The sequence below is a fragment of the Rhagoletis zephyria genome, unplaced genomic scaffold (genome assembly GCF_001687245.7).
Source record: "Rhagoletis zephyria isolate East Lansing unplaced genomic scaffold, Rhagoletis_zephyria_1.1 Rzeph_scaffold_00041, whole genome shotgun sequence".
NCBI lineage: Eukaryota > Metazoa > Arthropoda > Insecta > Diptera > Tephritidae > Rhagoletis > Rhagoletis zephyria.
Window position 1 is genome coordinate 437,550 of NW_016157125.1, and position 24,938 is coordinate 462,487.

At 36.0% G+C, this 24,938-nt stretch overlaps 1 protein-coding gene across 1 annotated transcript in view; it reads right to left on the reverse strand.

Annotated features, from left to right (window-relative positions):
* Window positions 1-24,938, reverse strand: part of DIP-epsilon (Dpr-interacting protein epsilon) — a 289,178-nt gene that overhangs the window by 125,772 nt on the left and 138,468 nt on the right. Inside the window, exon 2 of the mRNA XM_017621291.1 lies at window positions 18,208-18,314. Within this exon, the coding sequence (XP_017476780.1) occupies window positions 18,208-18,314 (107 nt within the window). The remainder of the gene's footprint in view (window positions 1-18,207; window positions 18,315-24,938) is intronic.

Consider the following 24,938-nt stretch of genomic DNA (forward strand, 5'->3'; position numbering starts at 1 on the left):
CTTACATTAGAGCTTATGATCTAGCTTTAGAGGTATAATTTGCAGAGCTCGCTAGGAAAATTTTAAGGAGATTTATATTTGCCTATGAGAATAATAAGGTTATGGTATAGGATGAGAAAAGATCTCATGAGAATGAATTGTTATTCTGGTAGTTTCACCCGTCGTAGTGTAATTCGACGATGAGAATGAGAGTGAATTCAATGCGCCAAGGGGAAGGTCCCAGCTTAATTTATAATAATATGCAGAACGAAGTTGGGACAAAGTAAGGCGGGTCTCACGAGGCAATTCGATACCTTTGTCTGGGATAGGTGGTGGTTGGTCTCTGATAAAGACATTTACGAGGTTAAAATTATGAAGGTAGCAATAGACTCTCAGTGAATGCCGTCTTTGAGATGGATTCCTGCATTTCTCTGGGAGGAAGCTCCACTTCAGGCTAGTGCCTGTAGAGGTAGTTCCCAAAGTAGCACTCCAACAAATAAATATCATTTTGTTTGTTTGTATTTTGACAGGTTAGGACGACGAAAAATCGTTAAACAATCTTCACCTATAGTTAGCCTATATATATTATAGGGACTAAAATGATTTTAAAAAGGCTTTGTTTCTTAGCTACACGTAGGAGGGTTGGTACCTTTTTTAAAAACCAAATTTAAACTGAACAAAGGAAATTATATAAGTACCAAATGAAAGAGGTTTAAGAAGAGGATTGGCAATCCTTTTAAAATGGAATTTAGTTAACTTATATATGTATGTACGCGTTATATGAAATCAATTCAAACGATTTAATAGTTTAAATGAATAATTCATTTAGACGGATGTCAATCGAAACGGTTTTGAAAATAATTTATTTCTGATCTCGATTTAGGAGAGTTGCCACGTGTTTAAAATAATCAAGTTCAATTCAATTCATAAGTTAATTTAAAAATGTATATCATAATGTCTGATGAAAGAGATTTAAAGAGATCTTAGTTGCTTTTAAAGAGGATGACAACCAGTTTTGACTAATACACAAAGTGAATAAAATTGAAAGTCTACCGAAAGAGTTGTAGTAAAGTCAGTATCACACGATTGGGCATGTGGCCACAATTTGGAGCAAATCGTATCCCAATCGTGTGAATACACAAATATTTTTCTTTTGGCTAATCATGAAAAATTATTTGTTGAAATTTTTCCATAGAAGTTCGCTGTATTGTACCAATCGTGTTACTATAAAAAAAATTGTCGTTCCAATTTTTTTATTTTATACCAATAGCCCAATATAAAAAATGTACAAATCTGTACACCTGTACTAATCATGTAAAACTGCCTTAAGAAAATTTTAGTTTGAAAATATTTTGTATTACTGTTACCATCTATTCGAGAGGTAGGAGCTATGTATGTATGTACATACATACATTAGGGTGATCCAAAACAACTAAACTAACGAATTTATGGCCTTAAAAGGGCCTACTTACAAAGAAGAAAGTACTCCCATTTAGAAAAATTTATATTCCAAGTTTAAAAGGTGGAAAATTTAATTCCCTACAGGAATATGGAAAGGAAAATTTTTTATCTCAAACGGTTCAATACTTATAATATTTTTAATTAAACAAAAATTATGTTCATGTTATTTACATACATGGACAATTTCAAATGCTCACCGACACTTTTTCAAACTTGAATGAAACTGGTCCAAATGGGCGAACTTTCTTCTCAGTAAATGGGTTGTTTTAAGACCACAAATTAATTAGGTTACTTATTCTGCATCACCCTAATATACATACATACATATCGACGGCTCAACGGAAGACCGATCTATCTCAGCTGTCGTTTCAAAACCGCTCTATATCAGCATACTTTCAATTAGGGGATTCCGTTAAACACGAAAATGGCGAAAACCTAGAACTGTTCCAGCCTCGAAAAACAACTGCCAAAAATTGTTTGAAGGACGTTCTTAACCCAAATTCTGAGATAGCACGTTCTTGAAAAATTTTGTAAGATATTTCGATCTTCCACTGAGCCATCGCTATATAATAAGCGAAGATATTTTTTGTGAAGGTTATTTCGAATTTCAAAAACGAGATGTTAACTTAAAGAACTGGGCCAGTAGGTGTGTAACAACTTTTTATTTATTAAATCAGAACTTTTGTTAACAGTACATGATGGTTTGAAATTTGATGAAATGAAAAACCAAAGCCATGCGTAAACTCCTTACACTCAGAAAATTCAATTCCGGCGTTTTAACGTCAGGTAGTTAGTTAGTTAGTTTTTTCTAATTGATATTTAATGTCCAAAAGTAATTAATAACAAGTTGGTTGACAGCTAATACGGAGGAAACCAGTTCTCACTTTATTGCGCCCTCGCTCTTCAAAAGTGGTAAGTTACGACAGTTAAAGTTAGCTATAAACTAGCGCCATTTACCGCCGGGTATTTATCCAACCTTATACAGTTACGTATACGCCATGTAGCCATTCTAAAAATCTTAAATAGTATAGTGTATTTCATCAACTGCTAAACAGAGTTCGCCTAACCTTCGGTATTCACTTGCTTACAACTTTATTTAGTCCGTGCACTGACTTGCTTACAGCTGATTTAAATGCTTGCACGCAAGCATGTATGGAAAGACCAGAATATATATACATGTAGATGTTGACATGGCCTCTTGTGGCACTCGAGTGTGTACTTTACTTTAATCTGCTCCAAAAAAAAAATGTATTCCTCTATAACCTTCTATTTAAAGTTAAACTTGGTTTTTGCAAAACATTGCAAGCGAGCAGACGATAAAGTATGAAGCAACACACACACACACACAAACAAATGAAGAAAGTGAAGACTTAAAAATTACAAAAAACAAAAAAAACGTATTTGTTGCATATGTTTAGGAGCGCCAGCAAAATTATTGCACACTCATGAGCAAATCGGTAGTTGCTAGCTGCTAAGCTGCTGACATTTCACCGCAGTGCAGTAAGCAAATGTTCAGAGTAAGTAAATAAGCGTACCGTCTGTGTATGTATGTAGCCTCAGTGTAAGTGTGTGTGCGCGGCTATCTTTGACCACAAATGCACTTGTTTGCCAGTTAGTCTGTTTGCTGCTGCTTGCATGCTTAGTGTCTGTTTATATATTTAAGCGGTAATGCAAGTATACTATTTCCATGTTTACCTGTACGTACCTACATACATATGTATGTGTGCGTTTGTTTGTGCACGCTTTGCATGCATTAAATATCAGCTCGTTTTGCATGCTGGTTTGCTTTTCGGTTAACATGTGAAATGCCAAAGTTTTTCAATGCGACTGTCCACTAAGCCATCAAACTGCTGTGTGGGTGTACATATTTCTATATACAAACATATTTATGTATACAAAATGTATATCTACTTGTATGTAGCACTTGTCACGCTTCTGTTGGCATTGTTTGTTAGTTTTCCTCTTAGTCACTGCTGCAAGCTTAAAATAATGCATACATACCTACACACAAAAACATAAACACAATATATGTGCATGTGCGCTATTGGCACTGATTTTTGCATAAAATTTATAAATTCGTGCAATATTTAAATTTGGTTACTGCAGAAAAACCACTCACTTATTGGCAAGTTAGTTTTGAGAAATTTGAATTAATTTACTTTTCACTCGAATTTATGCCGGACGCACAAAATGTACAAAAATATTTCCACAATAGATATTTGCATGCATAAAATTAAATTAGATTTTAAATTTTTTCAGTGAATATAATATACAAAACATACGAGCGTGGTTCTTTCACATCTTCTGTCACTGAACATTTCTTCTATTTACCTCGTGTTTTCATCTTCCTTCTCTTTTTTTTCAAATAACACATTACTCACTAGTCTGAGATTTCTTTTCGCCGTTCAAAACAAATAGCCAGCTATTTATTCAGTTATTTCCCACTTTTGGTAAAATGGCATGCCTACAAGTATGCAACAAATATGCGTAAATAACTCGAGAGCAAGGAATACCTGAAAGACGTACAACCTGTAGGAAAATTTTCTCGCATCAAAAAATTTTTTTCTTACGAAAAAAATTCACTTTGAAAGAATTCAATTTAACAGGCAAATTTCTATAGCAAGGATTAGGTTATTATTTTAAAATAGAACTAAAATTATTTTGGACAATATTGAAATTTTTTTGGCTAAATTTTTTGTGGAGTTAGTTCTATTCCAAATGTGACCCAAATTGGACCATAAAAACGGGGTTTTCAAATATCTCGACTTCTGCGCCACCTAATTCATACTCCAATTTGTCTTGTCGTCGGGTTCTGAACTAGGTTTCATTTTTTCTTGCTCATCGGAAATTTGGACAAAAATCGATTCCAAAATTTTACCCAAACTAACATACATTTATACGTACATAGAAAGTTAAATAAAAGCCTGTAAAAAGGGATAGATCATCACCAAAATCGAATGGCTTTCGTTTAAAGAGTACCCATGTCAGCAAAAATACCGATAACAATTTCGATAAATATAAGTAAAAAATTTGATAGCAAATTAGAGAAATATTGCGATAGATGAAAATATAACAATAACAACAAAGGTGGCGATAACAATTTCGATGAATATAACGATAAATGAAAATATATCGATAACACAATAGGTTTCGATAATGACACAAGTAAATTTTAAGTGAAAAACAAAACCGACAATTCTCATATACAAATTTAAGATTATCGTTAATTTCTTCACGATCCAATTATCGGATCTAAACAAAATTAGTATGGTACCACCTTTCCGATGAAAAAAACAATTATCGAAATCGGTTAACGAGGTCATACGAAACAAATTACGATACGATTACGATAGAAATTCAAAATATCAAAAGAATATCGATAACGATTTCGATAACTAAAATACATCGATAACAATACACTTACCAATAACGCTAAAAATTACAATAAAGTAGCTGTGAAAATCACAAACGAAAAAAATTTAAATTAATACCACGATGGAGATGGAAATATGAAAATTAATTAAGAAAAAATTAAGAACTTATCTTTACGAAAATATTTCGACGAAGATATCCATACAGATATCAACGATGGTACATCGATAAATATGACCATAATGTAATCCATAACAACATCAACAAATTAATGACTAAATCCACTCATTGATGGACGGAAATTCCGTCTATGCAAAGTATAGTTATATCAATAATTAAACTTTATTACAGAAAAATCCATATTGTCTATGGATGATTTAATTATACTTTAAAATAGGTAAGCTAACGGCCCTAAGCTCATTTTAGTTAGTATTATTTTCCTACAGGGTAAGCACACAAACACTTACACATATCTACCATCCAGACTACACACCTTAAGCTCAACTTGCACTTTGCTTACTGCATTTCTCTCTATACTCTGATAAATGGTTTCTCATTTGTTTGCATATAAAGACAAAGTACTAAGAGTATGTATGTGGCTATAGTTTTGCGCAAAGGATCTGCTGTCGTTGGTGGCCTGAGCGCCTTTCAGGCTTTAAATGTCTAATGCGAATAGATTGCTCTGCAATCTGTTAAAGCAATGCAGTGCTTTTAAGGCAAGCGAAAGTTTTGTGATATTTCAATTTCATGTACAGCAGCAGATGCATCTTAGCTAGCAATTATGCAGTTGCTATGTCTATCGCATGGGCACATACACACCCATGCATATATACTACGTACATACATGTGTAGATGACTAAAATGCTGCTGTAAAGCTGTCATAGCCTTGCTTAGTAAATTTCTGTGCATCTCAATTAAAGTTTTATGTCTACGATTTAATGTTAGTCAAATTTTATTCATTGAACAGCAATTTGAGCGCTACAAAATTTATGGCATCATATTTAATTTTAGATGAGTTGAATAAAAGAGGACGTGCCTGTATTTACATATGTGAAGGCAAATGCTTTTGATTATTTTATTATGCTAATTAAGTATTTTACAATATTTATAATAGGATCGTATTGAGTATTGCTTAATTTTATAATTTTAATTCAATTATTCACGCATTAAGAAACTATGCATTAAATTGCATTCATAATTCCCTGGGCATTATTTAAAGAAAACAACTAAATGTGACGTATAATATGCATAAAACTATTGATATTTTTAATGTTAGAAATATTTTGGTTTTTTTTCAAAAAAGTCGAAAAATTTAAATTTTTGAAAAGCAATAATTAAAACTGATCTGAGTAAAAAAAAAGGAAAAAGAAAATTTGACCGAATAAACATTTATCTCAAAAAACTCGAAAAAGTTTTGCAGAACTTCCATTTTCCTTCTCGGGAACTCTAGAACTATTGAAAAGCTATTCAGAACAGTTTCACTTTTTATGTTTTTCAAAAATTTTACTTTTTCGACTTCTTTGAAAAAAAAAAATGTTTTTTTCGTTGTAATTTCGCCAAATTTTCTTTTTCCTTCTCAGGAACTCTAAAACTGTTGAAAAGCTACTCAGAACATTTTTAATTTTTACTTTTTTCAAACATTCAATTTTTTCGACTTTTTTGAAAAAGTGTTTTTTTCCTTTTCAGGAGCTCTAGAGCTATCAAAAAGCTACTCAGAACAATTTTATATTTGCCATCTTACAACAAGTCGTATGCTGCGTGAATCTGGCAGACCCAATTTTTGAACCATTTTTTTTTTTTGTCAAAATATCAAGCACTTTTTTTCTAGTCAAGAACTCTAGAACTATTGAAAAGCTACTCAGAACAGCTGTTCTTTGTCTTTTTGCGTCATGCCGTATGCCAACTTCACAGACATCTCGCGAGATCCTTTCGGCTGGATGCCATTTAGGTCGTGTACTTCTAGGTACGGTGAACCTAGAAAGCGAAGTCTGGTCCTAGTGATGGTTTTACAGCGGCACATAATGTGCTCTGCTGTTTCATATTCTTCGTTGCACAACCTACACTAATCGGAGTTACCAATTCCTATGTTTGGCAAGTGTTTCGTTGCAGCAGTTCTTCTGTTCTCCTCGATGATATACCCAGAATGAAGGATTTAGCCTATCTGTTACCTTCCGTATTTGCCCAATAATGTTGCGAGATATAGTAGTTTTGCCTAACGGAGCTCCATGGTAGACCAGTAAAGGATTCCCGGCCTATGAATCCCAGTGCAGCCACTTCATTGCCCATGACTCTACTTGGTCCCATTACGGAATATAATATAACGTTTATGTAGTCATGACACGTCACTTGGTAGTACCGACTTCTTTCAATATGTCTCGATGCTTGTCAGCGTGGTTGTAAATGAAAATTTTAAGAGCCGTTTTTATAATGGACGGTTTATTAAAATTCGGTAGTTTACTCTCTAATCCATTTGACTCTCTACATAAGCAAGATGGGTCCTCTTCGAAAGATAATAATAGAGCTGCCTCTACTCACACGCTTCTCGGAAAGTTCTTAGACAGAAGCAAGCACCTACCCTGCTTCGGGCGGAGTTATAAGACAGAGCTCAAAAGCCTATACAGCTTAAAGTGCTTAACTTTATGCGACACTTGATTGGTTTTCAGTGCTGTGCTTAGTTTTCTAATGAAGCTAGTGTCCGTCTACTTTTCCACCAGCATTGAGAAAAGAACAAAAATCTACTAAAATTTTGCTTCATATCCAGGTTCCGTGAAGTACCTCAATGCCAAATGCTATTATCTTGTAGACTTCCAAGACATGCACAAATGAGGATCTCCGCCAGGTCCATGCCTGAAATATACGCATCAAGGATGTTAACACGAAGATTCGGCAACTTGTAAACCTACTTAAGCGGAATAATAGGAGCATTTGAAGACTTGCAATCCCACCTCTGGTCAATCATAAGATCACTGTAAAACCCGACGAATGTACGAGCTATTTTAGCGGCCAGTTCACGCTGCATCAATCGGTGAACAAAGCCAAACGTCAAGTGATAAGAAGGCTGCACAAACGGCCAACACTCTACGCGCCTCTTGCTTTCGCCAGAAGTGAGGTTAAAGTAGCCACCGTGAAGGTGAAAGCCTCCAAAGTCATTGGTTCCGAAGAAATTTGCATGCTGATGCTTAAAAAATTTGGACCAGCGAGAGTAGACTAGCTCACAACCACACGTGCTCAACTTGTCTATGGCCACACTCATGAATCCAGATATCCGTAAAATGGGGAGAGTGTTCGCACTGCTGAAACCGGGGAAGCCGGCCAACAAAGGCGAGTCTTATCGGCCGATAACTCTCCTTTCCCCGGTAGCAAAGACACTAGAGATCCTCATACTCCCGCAGTTTAAGTACCACCTAACCCCACCGAGGTATCAACATGGCTTTCGTAAAATGTACAGCACAACAAATTCAGTTAACAATTTCAGTAAACACTAAGATAAGTCGTGGCTTTAACCGAAACTGCCCTTGTGGGAGAAGGGTCCTAGTAGCGTTGGACATGTCAAAGGCAGTTGACAGCGTCTGCCACTCCACACTACTAGAAGATATTGAGGCTTCCTCTCTCCCACAGGTATTCAAACGTTAGTCTGTGAACTATGGGAGTGGTCGACATTCGCCAGTCATTAAGAGAAACCTACTAAACCAAGAATAATTAAACAGGTGTCCCAAAGGGTGGTCACCCAATGGGTGTATCCTTTCCCCGCTTCTGGTCAATTACTATATCTTGAAGCTCCCTCAACCACCAGAGGGTATCTCCATGCAAATGCAGTTTTGGGACACGGCTACCTCACGTAGACGAGACAGAACTACGTCGGCGTCGGTAGACTCGCGCCACCATAATCCAACTTTTCTTTGGTGACTCTTCGCATGTCCTCTAAGCCCCACTCAACTAACGTCCGTCTCCTTCTGATCCAACTCGGTCGGAGTGGCACACTTCTTGGCCCTCGCGATGGTTGAGCTTGACGCCAACGACTAAGCGCCAAGCCCATCTAGGTAGAGCTAAGTAAGTCGAGACAACAACAACAACCGCGTATCAGCGCAGTTGAGAAGAGCCAACACCCTAAGGTGGCGAAAGCCATAGTTTTCGCCTATGTTGACCATGGCGCTAACTTGTACCGAGGTAAGTTCCTGTGGAAGGATTCCTAAAAGTTCTTTAAGGCTCAGTATGCCTTGATTCAATACGCACTTCGTGACGTTTCAAGATGGATTACGAGCTATGATCTCTGGGTTGATTCTTCACATTTAGCCCAGCTCTGTTCCGAGCTTTTCCGAAAATTTCCAACAAATACCAAAAAGTCTCAAAGAATTCCGAAAAGCATCGAAATGTTACGAAAACTTAAAAGGAGACCCGAAAGAATCCTGAAATTTCCCAAAATTATACCCAATGACCCCAACAAACCACAGAAAGCCCACAAAATAATACTGAAAAACCCCAAGGTTATACCGAAATGTGCCAAAAACAAAGTCCCACATGTTCCAAAAACGTCTCAAAATCATTCTAGAAGGTCCAAACAACCCAGGAAATTCACGAGAAAGCCTAAAATGTACCAGATAAAATTGGAGAAAAATTAAAAAGAAGTCTTGAACGATCTCGAAAAAATCTCGAAAATTCCCAAAATAATACTGGAAAATTACAAAATAATTCTGAAATGTCTCAAAAAAATTCCGAAACGTCCCACAATGATTCCCAAATGTCCCAAAAATGTTCATAAAACACGCTAGAAAGCCCCAAAAGCACTCGAAAAAATGTCGAAAATTTAAACAAGGGAAATGCCCAAAAATCCTAAACGATAAAAAAAATCTCATTTACTGTTCTATACTATCCTGAAACATCTTGATTTGCTCTTTTTGAATGGCGTAATGAAGACGGGGATAAAACTCTCGACACCTGATCAGAATCGTCAAGGACCCTACATAAATCCTACAACAAATAGGAGTAACATTTTCTCGTCCACTTAAGCCCTGCGATAAGCGCTGTTTATCACCCAGCTAGCTACACACATATGTACTTACATTCATACCAACTTATCTCTTTTGTCTTTAATGGTCGTCGAGTTCGCGACTAACCATATTTCAATGACGAATTAAGCCGGTTTCTTCAAATTACTTCGCTCTTCTATTCGCAAATAGCTCCGAGATATACATTTGTCAAAACATTGAATGTGAACGCTATAGGCCGTAAGCTGAGCAATCAGTCAGTGCTTAATTAACGAATCCAACCTTTTCTTTGAAGGATATACATAAATTCCAATTATCATTAAATAGCACTTATCAAAAGAAAGTCTAATCCAAATTTCCATATTTTACCAGCACTAATCACCTCAAAGTAACAATAGCGCACAAAAAGGCACTTTACGGAAGCTAAAAGTGCAGGTTCAATTAATTTAATCTCGGCCAAGAAGAGAGTCAAATAAATCTCCACCATCATCAACCAACTAACCAACCGACGAAGCATCAAAAGGAGGAGCAGGGAAATGAATGAATGAGGCAACCATCAAATTAAATGTAAACGAGGCGTACTCGACAGCAGCAGTTGTAACGAGGATATCCTATAATTTTCCACCCAACCAATTACACACATAAATACATGTGATAATGCGCGCATGCACATATGTACATACTACATACATACATACATGCGTGCACACCAATCTACAAACAAGCAAACAGAGTGGCCTACATACGTTGACCGTAAAGCAGCTTAGCTGAAGCCGGAAGTTGACTTGCCTGTGTTTATTAAACAAATATACAAATATACAAATGGAGAAGGCTCGCTGTGTGTGTGTGTGTGTGTGTGTGTGTGTGTCCGTGGTTCTTTAAACGAGTCAGCCAACAGCTGTGCGTGTATATTAAATGGACATTTTGCGGTAAATGTGTCCCTTGGTTACTTGATGCTGCCAGTAGTGGCTGCCGGAATAACCTCAATGACGAGCGACTATTTTCTTGTTAAGAGCCGCTACCGTCAACCGACACGGTAGGGTTACTACACACACATATACATATGTATATACTCGTATCTAGGCAATAGCGTTCTTAGTGGTGTTGTTGCAAAAATTGTAGAGTCAAAGTGTGTAAACTCGATTCGAGTGAGTCAACTTTAAGTGTCACTTTATTATACTCGGTTCAATTATACTTGGCATTTATTTCTACAAGTAGAGTGGGTGGTTTAAATGCAGTAGTAGAGTTCAGTTGCCACACTTGAGCGATAATCGTTATGAGAGCAATTAGTGAAGTGGCAGAGTTTGGGAACGGTCGAAAGTTTGTGAAGGCAGGTGAAAGCGATACCCGAAGATGATTGTAATTGATGAAGGAACAAAAAAAAAAAAACAAAATAGAAAAATGAGCTGTAATAAATTTATATTTTAAATATATTTTTCTTTTTGCTATTGGAGTTGAAAAATTAAATGCTATTAATATTTGTTGATTAACGCTGATTAACCCAGCAAATCTGGCAGAATTTTTAATTGCTTAAGTGATAAATATTTATACATGCACAATCAGAAACTGCTTTTTTGTGAAAGCGAGATTTATTCACGGCTATACATAGTTACATAGTTAGTTAATGGATTTGATACTACTGAACAGGTTACATTGCGACCTGGCAAATTCTTCTTATCCCTGTGGTAAGTCGCTAAACTTGTCAGCCCATAACGCTCACAGCTTCCAATAAATGCTAACAAAGCTTTAGTAGACGAATTTCCAATAAATGATAAGTTGTTCAAATGTGGATGAATTAAAGTCTTTCCCTATATGTCTGACCAACACTGGACAATTAAGCACACAAAGTGCTAGCAAAAGTTTCTAGCAAAAGTAGGGCCAAAGTGACGGGCCAGTTTCAATGTAAAAAACTTTAGTGCCATAAATGTCCGCATCTGTTCTGTCGCACATCCTTGGCCCGTTTGTGTACCGATGTACAAAAATATCTTGGATCACGATGAGTGGATCCATTAGCTCAAATCTTGTGGTCCGGCACTTTGACCAGGAATTTTCTGCGCCTGTCTAACTCTGGTATTTCTTACCCAAAATACTCTCTGTTTTTTTTCATGGATTTTTCATGGAAAACAACTACCAGATATCTGAGGGCTGCAATCCCATAACTGTGGCAACATTGGAACTTTTATACCCGATGCAAGGGGTTAAAAAACTTTCAAAACATCTTTACATAGTATAAAGGAAAGTCGAGATTCTGTGAACGCGCTAATCTCGAAAACTGCTGAACGGATTTGTACAAGATATCCTCTAATACATTCTGTATCGATAGGTACCAGAGTGACCTTTGGTATTTCGAATCTCTATAGGATTGCCACCTGTCTAAAAAAAAAAACAAAATATCCGTACCGTTCATTGGATTACAAAAATGAGGCGCCAAATGAAAGGGATTGGCTTCTAGATAAGCATTTATTTTTTTGAGTAGGGTTGCCACCTGATAATAATATAACTTATTCAATCTTAATAAGCGAAGGTATCAGTTCTGCACTGTCACTGTCAAATGAAAAGACTTATCCTCTAGTTGTGCTCTAATGCATTAGGTTTTTGAGTAGGGTTCCCACCTGTTTAAAAAATATAAGATCTTAACAGTTTGTTGGACAACGAAATGAGATACCAAATGAAGGAGCATGGACTTTGCATGTATACCAACTTTTATTTTTCAAGTAGGGTTGCCACCTATTAAAAACTTACTAACTTATCCTTACGTGGTATAAAAAAATCTAGATTTTCTGACAACGCTAATCTAGAAAACTGCCGAACGGATTTGGAAGAGATTTTGTTTAATGTGATCTGTGATCTGTATTGGTAGGAGTTTTATTTTGAGAACTTAGTTTTCTATTGCGTTGCCACTTGTCTAAAAAATTTTAAGATCCGTTTTTTGAGTTACAACAAATGAGATGTCAAATGAAAGGGCTTGGCTTCTAGATGTTCAATATTGTAATACTTTTGGGGTAGGGTTGCCACCTTTTTAAAAATTACTAAATCTTCACCGTTCGTTGGACTAAAAAATTAGGTACTAAATGAAAGGAATTGGTCACCGCATGTTTAATAAGCTTTCATTATTTAAGTGGGGCTGCCACCTTTTTAAAAATTACTACCTCACTTAGAAAACGTGAAGGGAAATTCAGTTTATTACATAAGATTTGCACAGTTCATTCAAATAAAAAATATAATAGTACAATGAAGTGGCTTAGCTTCCAGATGTGCAATAAGGTTTTATTTTTTTAAGAGGGTGCCACCTGTACGAAAAATGATAATATGTGGGCTGTTCTTTGGACTAAAACATTGAGTTGTCAAATGGCCATGCCAAATGTGCAATAAAGTTTTATAAATTTTGAATAGAGGATAATAGAGTAAAAATTATATTCGCCTTCGCTAACTTGTCGCTGCCAAAAAATTAAGCAAGATCTCCTATGAGTTTTTACGCTAGGTCTGGGTCACCTATTAACCGATCTTTTTCCAAGTAATAACTTGGGAAATGCTCCAGTAAGTGGCAAGTACATATTTCAAAATCTGATAGGCACCATCGAGTTTTATTTGGGCTCATAATCCACTGGAAGGCGCCTTCGACAGAAATTTATGCAGGCGCAAGGACTTAGGCTGATTTGCTAATCACTGTTTTTGGTGCCTCCACGATTCCGTCTGGGAACGACCTATAAGTTTATTGCAGTCAGACATAAGCATTGTACTCTTTGCACCGGTTTTACCTTTTTGCCCCTTGTCTTAAAGCATTCTGACCAGTCTATGTAAGGTATTCTAAAATGTACCCACCAGTTAAGTGATGATGACTCTGGCTTATTGTATACCTTTTTACTTTCGCTGGTTTTTCTTTTTCCAGATCAAATATGAAATTTTAATTTTTTCAGAAGCATAAACGACACATATAAATCAACAGCGCCCAATAGCCTCGCATTCCTCGAACGAGCAAGCAAGCAAACACCAGAAATCACAGTTTCATATCCTATTCCTGAACGTTCATTAGAGAAAAAAAAATGTTAGACTCAGCATACAAACTTATTCCAGAATGCACATATGTTCCAATTATCAATGCACAATTAACCACGTAACGTGTACGTATGTATGTATGTAGTTACATATGCTACGCCAAGGCTTCCTCTAACTCGCAGCAAAATTACTTACTAAAGCTCACACAACGACAATTTGCCACAAATTCTAAGTAATTGCGACACTGAGCTTTCAGTTTTTCCAACTAATATGCTTTTCTACAAATTACTAATGACGACGCTGCGGTGCACCGGCGCCTGCCTTGTATGTACGTGTATATGTATGAGTCAACAGTCTGCAAAAGTGAACATCATTTGACTCCACTTAAGTGTATACTTAACAAATGTAAATTGCATGCATACACTTACGCTCAGTACGCCAGGTCGCGCCACATACACACATACTACTTATGTATATAGTACATATGCTCATACATATTCGCACAAAAAAGTGAAATACTTGTTCTTGGCTGTTTGCGTAAAGATTCGAAGGCAACTAGTGGCCCATCAGCAATTAAAGCAAATTTGCAACGCAACAGTGCCGCCCAGTCGACTGGCATGTGGTTTTTGTTTTTACTTTTGTTTTTGTCCTGTCCTCACCTCGACACGTCGTGTCTCCTCCGCCTGTCCTGTCTTCTCCTGCCTGCTTATTAACGCTCATTGCTCCTTTAGCGTAATTTGCTGTGCGCTTCCCGGCTGTGCTGTGGCGCCTTTGCCTGGAACTTTCGCTTACGCATGAATCTTCCTTCCTCAATATGCTTATATTTCCTAATTGTTGTTGTTTGCTTGGGTATTTTTTTTTTTTTGCTTTCTTTTCCTGCTCTACCTTTTTGCTGTTACTGTGCGGTTCATTATTACAGGCGGCTAATTAATTTCATTAGATGGTGGTGGAAAACAAGGTGGATACAGCCGCAACTAAAGCAAATACGTACATATACATGTACATATGTTAATATGTATAGGAAGCAATAATGACAACACTATATGACCACAGTTACGTCGACGACGACGATGATGGTGGTGGTGGCAGCTACGGCTGCGGCAATGACGATGTTAATGACGCTCAAGCTGAACGTGGGAACTCATGAATATACCTCCTACACGTACATTTATATGCATACATATGTATGTTTGTGCATTTGTAGCATAATACGAATACATGTTGCATACCTTCTGGCGCCTTAGCATACTCAAACAAGCACACTAACAGGCCAGCAAGGCAACAGGCAGCCAGTCCCACAGTAGTCAACGCACATACCTACATACTACAAACATTTCATTACAAATGTATCGGGAGTAAAGTCATGAAGGCAACAAGCTTGCGGTAGTCTATATATATGTATATGTAGGTGTGTGTGTGTGTGCTTTGGTGAAATTGAAATAAATGTATTTATGTGCATACTAAACATTTGTGTCTGCTAGCTTGTGTGTGTGTGTGTGTGTGTGGGTGTGTGTGTGTGTGTGTGTATATTAGTTAGTACAAATGTAGGTGCCCTTTTGTATTGGTACGCATATTTAATTGCCGGTTGCCTTCAAACCGGCCGCTAGCAGCTCACTTCATTTGACTGCTTAATATATGCAGTATAGATTTACATGATTGAATTAATTTGCATTAAAGCGAAAACAAGCAGGCAATGCATGAATGCAAGCGATGAAGAAATGGTCGGCGGATGTTGTGTGAATGTTTAAATATAATAACTACAGAGGACGTTGCCAAAAAAAATAAATTACGATTCACATACATACCTAATTGAGAAATTAGAGTATTTTCACTTTAATTTTGAATGAATTAAATTAGTAATACATACATATGTATGTAATTTGCACTAGTTTTTAGCTGTAGTGGAACTAAAAATTCCCGAAAAACCCGAAAAGTATTAAAACACATTACGATTAGTAACGCAAAGTCCCCTAACTGCTCAAAACATCGCTTCACAAATAATTTTGGAAAATAACGAAAATGTCGTAAAGGGTTCTAAAAATTATCGCAAACATTCCGAAAAGTTTATCGGAAATTGAAAATTCGCGAGTAGTAAAGAAAACTTAGGTAAGCCCTCGAAATTGTACCGAAAAACTTCCGAAAATTTCCATAAAAATGCTCAATATTTCTCAAAGGTCTAGGAAGAATATTTAAAAGTTTCGAAAAAATGCCAAAGGCTTCGAAAAAATACTGCAAAAATTCTAAGAAATAGTAGAAGGTCCCAAACTATTATCGAAAACATTCCGAAAGGTCCCAAAAAATTTTAATAAATCTGAAAATTCATAAAACGTTGGAAAGATTAACGAAATATATCGAAAAAAATTTCGAAAGTTGCAAACTTCCCGAATAGCAAAAAAAAACGCTCGTAAACCCCGAAACCCTGCGAGCGTCCGGAATACTCCCGAAAAATTTTTAAAAGGTTCGGAAAAATCCCGAAATATAGTGAAAAACACTAAATTTTCCGAAAACTCATGGAAGAATACAAAAAAAATTGCAGAAATAGCAAAAAGGTTCCGAACGATTATTTCGTCAACTTTTCGAAAAGTTAAGAAAGAACTCGGTGAAAGTCTAGAGAATTCTAAAAACTCTGAAAATGATTGAAAAACCGTGAAAGGTGCATAAACATTTCCGAAATTTCTTGAAAGAATCACTAAAAAACTATTTATAGTGGGGCTCCAAATAAACCCGATAATTCACGAATCTTATTTGTTTTTGTTAAAGCTAAATGATCCGAAAGGTACTGATAAATTTCGGAAATGTCTCGAAAAAGTCCTTATAGATCCTGAAAAGCTCTAAAAAAATCTTGCAATATCTTTAGAAAAGTGTCGCAGAATTTCTAAAAATCTGGGACGGCATCTGAAATTTAATAAAAACTCAGCAAAGTACCAAAAGAATGAGGAAACTTTTTGCACGAAATTTTAAAACATAGCCGAAAAAATTATGCCTGGGAATAACTACAAATTTGTTTCGAATCCAAAACCGTCGAAGTTTTTTATTATTTGTATACATATATCAACATTAAAAATTTCCGGAAAATGTCTAAGAATGCCATAAGCTCTAGAAGGTATACAAAATAATCGCGAACACAAACCCAACAAACCAAACAGAAAAGTCCCGAATAAAACACGAAGAATCACAAAAAAGTTCTGAAAATTTCCCAAATAAATCCTATGAAATTGGCAAAAATCCCAAAAGAGTTCAAACGAGTCGCGATGTAGGAAAACGATTTCGAAAGAGTACCGAAGATAAATTTCGAAACCCATGAATAAAACGAGATAAATCGTGAAACCATGCTTGAAATTAGAATTTCCCAAAAGATCCCGAAAGTTTCTTTAGTTCTATCCAAAGCAAGACCGAAAAAATCTCGGACACACTCACCATCGACGACCGAGGGGATTGCTATACGAAAATAACATGGTTGGTGTCCTGCCTAGGTCGTGAAACTAGGTCATACCAAATGTTAGTTCGCAACTTTAGTCACACGACTATGGCAACCAAGAGAACTCATCCTGCCATCAATTTGAGCCCCAACTCTCCCTCTTGTTTTCTTGAGATGACTGAGGTCATTTTGGAGTTGTGATTGCCGCCCGTGGCTTAGCTGTCTGCTTCCTCATTTCTCGCTATTTATTACGGACTTGCCCCCAAAACATTTGCATATAATTGTACTCGCTACAGGTGATTAAAGGCGGTGATTGGCGCCTGACTGTCATACACTTTGCATGGCGTAGACTACCGTATGATGAACGTTCAGGGGCTCGTCTACTTACGAGAGATTTCTGCAACAGAATTTCGGCGTCTTCTGATTAAAAATACAGGATTTCAGCCTGTGGGTTTATCCTGAGTATGGACACCGGACAGATTTTCTGCATACTTCTATATTAAAACCTTTCTTCGAATACAACGATCCAACTCTATGAAACTGTGGTGGGTTACTAGAAGTTGAAATTCTCGTTTCTCAAAGTCGCTATATGATATTTTTTAAAAGATTGTGTTCGACCACGTGATCTGGGGTAAAATGTAGCGACTCTAGCCTGCGATTGCGTCCATGAATAAGACTCGTTTTGGAAAGACTAATGCTAAGATATACTTTGTTGCGCCAACCCTTTGTTCGATGTACTTCTATTTGCACAGAGGACACATCCAAACTTACCATTTTTATGTCCAAATTACCAGAAGCAATATTTTCTGTATTTTGTGTTGTGTATTATGTTTGAGTATTTTATTAACACGATAGCAACATTTGTTTACTTGAGGCAATATACAAATGTCCAAGGCATAATGTTCGTTTTTCTCTAATTTTTCGTAAATAAGTTAGTAAATATGTACATCCTTTTGCATGTTCATCTTTCATAATTAATTATAATTAATGACTTACCTTGTACGAGCCCAAATTCTTAACGGAACATGCCAATTTGACATTTCGGCCCGCTGGCACTGTGATGTTATCAATGACATCCGTAAATTCAGGATCTTCGGAGTCGACTGCAGAAAATTAGAAAAGAGTATAAACAAAATGAAATGAGCATTAATATAAGTCAGCGTTGATGTTAAAAGTTGTGTAATAAATTATCAAACCACATACCTAAATATGTATGCTGGTTAATTTGTACTATTTTATGCGATAACTAGAATTGCCCTGCAGCAAGGTATTAGCTGAAGTGAAACTTGCAACAATTGGAAATTTTGCTTTACTAAATAATATTGTTTTTCTTTCTTTTTCTCTCCACTGCAGCTTTAGGGTTAATAATAAAGTAATCAGAGACAGATTCGTGAAAAATTACAATTTTATATACATACTTAATTATATGATTTTCATTAAAGCGAGTGTATTTCTGCCATTAAAACAGCTTCCCAGAGTCGACTGTAGGTTCCTTCTCTTTGTTTGACAACATCAAGCCGCATGTCACAAATCGGCGGAGAAGCTCGGCCAAACACTAACATACTGTGCCATATATTATTATTATTATTATTGTTATTATTATTATTTAAAAGTTTCAAAAAAGTCCAACTAATTTCGAAAGGTCCAGTAATAATCGCCGGAAGTCCTAAATATATTGTGAATAAAAGAAAAATAAAGAACTCAAGAGAATACCGAAAAGAAATCCCAGAGAAAGGTCTCAAAAAATTTCTAATAGACATTTTTTTCTTAATAGCTGTGGTGAATCGGAAATATCATGAAAAATCTCGAAAATTCTTAAAAAAAAAAATACGTATAGGACGTGCAAATAAGTCCAAAAGAGTTTGCAAAATAATTTCAAAAAAACCCAAATAGTTTCCCGAAAAATTCGCAAAAATCTCGGAGAGATGCCGAAACTTTCACGATAGGTCCCCAAAAATTTTAAAGAGTATAGAAAAATTTTAAAAAATACGGATTAGACTTCCATTACGCATACTACGAAAAAGTATCAAAAGAACCACTCAAATGTTACCGAAATAATCCTGATAAATTCAGAAAAGTACTCAAAAGAATAACTAAAAATACCGAAAGGTCGCTAAGTTTTTCGACAGCACAAATCCTAAAATGTGCAGAAACATTGGAAAGAAATTCTATAGAAATTATTGGCAATTTTTTTTAACTTCATAGTTTTCGTAGAAACCATTGAAGCCTCCAAAAGTACCGGATCGTCTAGGAATAAATCCGAAAAATAAATAAATCACAGAAAAGTATGATAAATGAGCTAGAAAAATCAAGAATTTAACTTTATCATCAGTGCCTCAAAAAATAAAGGCAAATTAAGCCAGTTATTTTCTGCCCAAATAGTTTTAGCAAAGTTTTTCGTTTTTGGCCGAACTTCTCCTCAATATTGTGGAGTGGGATCTGCAAATTTATGACTGGTTTTAGTGAGAAGATGTTTCTATTTAAAAAAAAAAAAAAAGTTTTTCTAATTTAGATCTTTAGAGAAAAAATCGAAGCGAAGTCCTACGTAATAGTAGTTTGCCGCTTCAGCCACTCAGCCAGCCGCAGCGGCCGTGTTCTTTATTTTCCTTATATTCCGAAAAGTTTTGAAAAAATCACATAGATGCCGAGATAAGCTTGAAAAGTCAACAAAAATATCGTCCCGAAGAAACGTAATTCCAAAAATCTTGAAAGAATCCCTAACCGCAGGGATTCTGAAATCTCGAAATAAATATACATATAAGATATCAATAACTCCAAAAATACCGAAGATCTAAGAAATTATTCGGACTGGTTTTTAAAAAGACACGAAAGACGCCGAAAAGTAACGTAAGATCGCAGCATTAAAATATCCGTAAGTTGAAAAAGGCGCTTAAAAACAAAAAAAAAAAAAATGGTGTAGAGCTTGAACTTTAGATAGCGAAAAGTAGGTTAAAACCAAAATGTATAAGGCCTCGTTTATTTTGGTCCTTTTCTTATTCAATATTTTACCATTAACTTGCGGTCAGTACATTTTAGAAAAGCTCTGGACTTTATCCACGTCTAATATGTATAAGAGCTTTTTTCGGACGATTTTTTTTTAAGTTTTCTTCTCCAGCCACTTAAGTATAGTTAGTAAAGTTTAAAAATTTAATGTTGATACAAAATTCAGGGAGGGTGTTTTATTCATTTAGTTCTACTTGCTCATTTTGTGCACACAGAGAAAAAAAAACACGAGTTTGTTTCAAACTAAAATATACATTTCTTTCTTTCTACTGATTTTTGTTTGGTGATATTTTCATTTGAATGCACTTGCGTACTGCACTTCATAGATGATTTTTCATATTTCGGAAACACAAAAAAAAAAACATTTTTATTAAAATTTTAACATTTTTCATCTGAAGGCATTCGAACCCGGACCTCTTCGAAGCTAACAAATAACAGCAAGCACTTCTACACGCTCACCTACAGCCAGACATGTATGTACACTCCACGTCATTTGAATAGCGCACCCTTTTAATCCTCAGTATTACAGTTTTGTTTATTTAACATTTATTATTATTTTTTGTTTTTAATAAATATAGCTAGGATATTATACAGCAATTTAAAAAAAGTCAACAAATGGGTGCACTATCCTAATGATCATCCGTGAATTAGTTCACACAATTTTTTATAAAAATTTCAGGTACACAGTTTTATAACCCATACACTTCTAATATAATAAATTTCAAGTTTCAAGTGGCTATGAAATTCCCTTTATTTTATTTTATTTTTTTTTTTGTTGAATGTGTTGGGCATTTCCCTCCACATAAAAATTTTGGAGAGCATATTGAGTGTGGAAGAAAATGCATGACACTGTCAACAAAAAAATTAATTCCAAAAATCAACAGTATGTTGTAGCCATTTGAAACTTGCACTTTATTATACCAAAATTAGATGGGCTAAAAAACTGCGTTCCCAAAATTTTTCTAAAAATATTACTACCTCATTCACTGCTGGTATTAGGATAACGCACCCGTTTATTAATATTTTTTTTTTTTAATTGTGCTAAATAAAGTGCGCTATTCAAATGACTAGAAGTGTATGTAAATAAGTTTTCAAATGTTCAATTTGAATAGAAAATTTTACAATCGTTCAAACTAATTTCATTTCAAATTTGTTTAAAAGATACTTTTTCTATACAAAAATTTTAAATCGCTGACATGGAAAACCCCGTAACGACTCTGTTTGAGAAAAAATCATATTACTTTTTTCTTAGTGTAATTTAATTTGCACAACTTATTGCACCTATGTCGAAACCCAATTTCATCTCCTTCAAACAAAAAATGGGTCATGGTCTTCCTGCTGCTATCCAAAATTATATTCCATGCGCTAAAATGCGGATAATTTTTTCAAAACTCAAATTAAAAACTAAGCACCTTTATGAAACTTAAATCACTTAAAATTTTCAAACTTTTCACCGAACCGTATAAATTTTGTCCATCACTCTCGAAACTTTGCTCAGAAAAAACTAAAAAAAAAAAACGCACAGAAAATTGTTGTCGACTCATACCGTCCAGCAAACTAACCGCAAACTATGAAAATGAGTGAAAACACAAAAAAAAAAAAAACAATAACACAAAAAACTAATAAAACTAAAACAAGAAACGTAAAATTCCGTCCCAAAATAAGTTAGACCAATTAACATAGCAATAATGGCATGCCAAGTTAACAGCTGTTAGCTGCCAGTAACCGACCACAGCCAGCGCCACAACCACAGCTAGGCTGCGTAGCAACAACACGACAACCGGAACTAGAAGGATTACTAAGCGGAACCAGTAGCAGCAACAGGACTGAGGACTGGCAGAGCCGTCAGCACCACAAGTTTACAACTACAACGACTAAAAATATTCCCCTCTAAAATGGGCAAGAACAGGCATGCTATCGTAACAACAACAACACTAACAAGTGCACTAACCGTAACATCAACAAAACCAACAAACATTTTGTGGTATGCAAAATGAACACTTCATCAAGTGTTTAGCTACATATTTTACTTGGATTATTTTTGTTAACGTAGCCCACTCCCTCACCCCCTTTTATTATTGTTTGGTTGCTATTGTTGTTGCTCTTCCTATTTTCAGCTTGTTCAGCGGGCAATGATGACGTACAGTTGTTTTGTTATTACTTTCATGATGGCTAGTAAATATGTAGCTCGCTCGCTGCGTTCTATACCCTAAGTGCCTTTGCCTGGACTGACTGGCTGTGTGGATAAGCTAAATAGTTTGCCTGCTGCTTGTATTTTATTTTGAATATTTTAGGGCTGATTGGTATGCTTGGCTGGTTAACCAGTGGCATGGCCGGTATCCCGGTAGCCCAGTTGCCCACTTTGCTGGTTGCTCGCTGAGTTTGTTTGTCTGCCAAGTCGATCGTTTAAGTATTGCTGGCCTTGGCGTGTCATTTTATAGCATACAAATTTAAGCCATGATTGCTGGGTACACAAATCGGAATATTTTCAATGCATAGATTTGTATGTATTGTCCAATACAAGTAATTACATACATAGGTAGATATGTATGTGCATGAGAATAACTTAATTATGTATTGAAATGGATGGAGAAATCCAAAGGAGTGCTCATAAATTTAAGTGTAGACAAATATATTTATTCCATTGCTATTGAGAAATACATACATATTTATCCTGCTTGTGGACTTACTGGACATTAAAAATAGCAGTAGAGCTATCGAAAAATAGTGGTAATAGTAATATAAATAAAGTAGTAGTAGAGTGCTGGTAATAGTAGTAGCAATAGTAGTATTAGTGGTAGTTAAAATGGTAATAGTATAACCAATATTTGAAGGATCTTATTGTATTTAATTATTTAATAGAAGTACAAAATTATTAGTAGTAGAATTAAGAGTAGAAGTAATTGAAGTAGTGGTAGTAATGGTAGTAATGTTAATAGAAGTACTAAAAGTAAAAGTGGCACTAGTAGTAGCAGCAGTAGTTTTAGAAGTACAAGCCTACTAAGACTGGAAATGCCACAAGATGTTGAACTTGTATGCTATGCCAATAACGTAGCAGTCACAGTAGCAGCTCGAGATCTCACGATGGCTCATTGAAAGCTCAACCAGGCTATGAGAAGAATTAAAACTGTGGATGGAGGACCACAGCCTCACATTAGCTTACTGGAGATGGTTCTGCTGACTAGGAGTAGGATGGAGAAAATCGTTCCAATATTTATCGAACAAGAAGAATTCGGGCTTATACTGGATAGTAAGCTCAAATTCTGGGATCACATCCAGAGTGTGCCGAAAAGAGCGTCGTAAAAGACAGCAATGCTGAGCAGACTAATGGAAAACCTAAATGGAGTTAGAGTTAACAACACATTATCTGACTTTTACACACTCCATAATGGTATCCCACAAGGATCGCCCTTATCAGTCGTGTTATTTATTATAGCTTTTGAACAATTAAATAGTATAATTAAAAAACATAAAAATATTCAACTATCTGTTTATGCGGACGATGCTTTACTTCTCAGCAAAATGAATGACACATTAGCCTTAAACAATATTTTCTTAGAAATACTTACAGAAATAAATGAATGGGGTAAATTATCAGGAGCTTCCTTATCGATTAATAAATGTAAAGTTTTACACATATGTAAAAAACATCATTGCATGTACAGCCCCATACAATACTGGTGTCAGGAGAAGCATCAACGCCTTTCCAACCAGTCCAATAAAGTGTGTGGCAGCAGAAGCAGGATTGACGCTAATTTCGAAAAGGGTAATGGAAACAACTTTAAAACTGATCCCAAAAGTTTTGTGTACAACCAACACCATTCTCCAAAAAGACCTTCAGCATGCCGTAGAAAGTAAATAGACTTTTAAGGTCCTGTCCACTCTTCGGAGGTGTGTCTCATTGTGCAAACAGCACAAAATTGATACACCTAAGATCCGAAAAAAAGCTGTGTCTTCACCACCTTGGCTACTTAAGGAAGCATCCATTAATATCGCTCTGCATCAACTCCACAAACCAAGTACCACCAGTTCTATTTACAAACAAGTATTCGCTATGGAGTCAGCCGAACTCAACCCAAAAAATTGAATTTGGTTGTACACGGATGCATCAAAAAGCAACACATATACTTCTTTTGTAGTTGTCAACACAGAAGGGACAAATATATCAGTTGGTTTACTCCCAACTCACTAAATACTCAGTATGCGCAGCTGAGGCAGTCGCGGTACTCGAAGCTGCAAAATATGCGCAGATTAACAAAGGAAAATTTGTCGTTGCCACCGACAGCTTACGCACCATCCACGGAGTACAGAACTTGTTTAATAGCAACAGTCTATTTTCCCAAATTCGTCAGATTTGCATCAAATGCCCTAACAAAATAAAGCTATTTTGGGTTTCAGGCCATCAAGGAATAAAAGGTAATGAGCTTGCTGATACTGCTGCCAAAGACACAGGGACTCGACCATGCCACTTAATCATTCCCAGCGTCGAAAGAGAAATCCTAAACAAAATAAAAGAAATTGTTAGGGAAATGTCCTTAAGCGAGTGGCAAGCCTTTAGCCACCCCTACAGGAATATAAACCCACACAAACACGCTGTCAACTTCCCAGCCAACTGTAAACGCCACTACTGTTCTATTGTCACCCGTATGAGAATTGGTCACACAAAGATCTCGCACCAGCATCTTCTAAGTGGAGAAAACAAACCGCCATGCCCTGGATGTGGC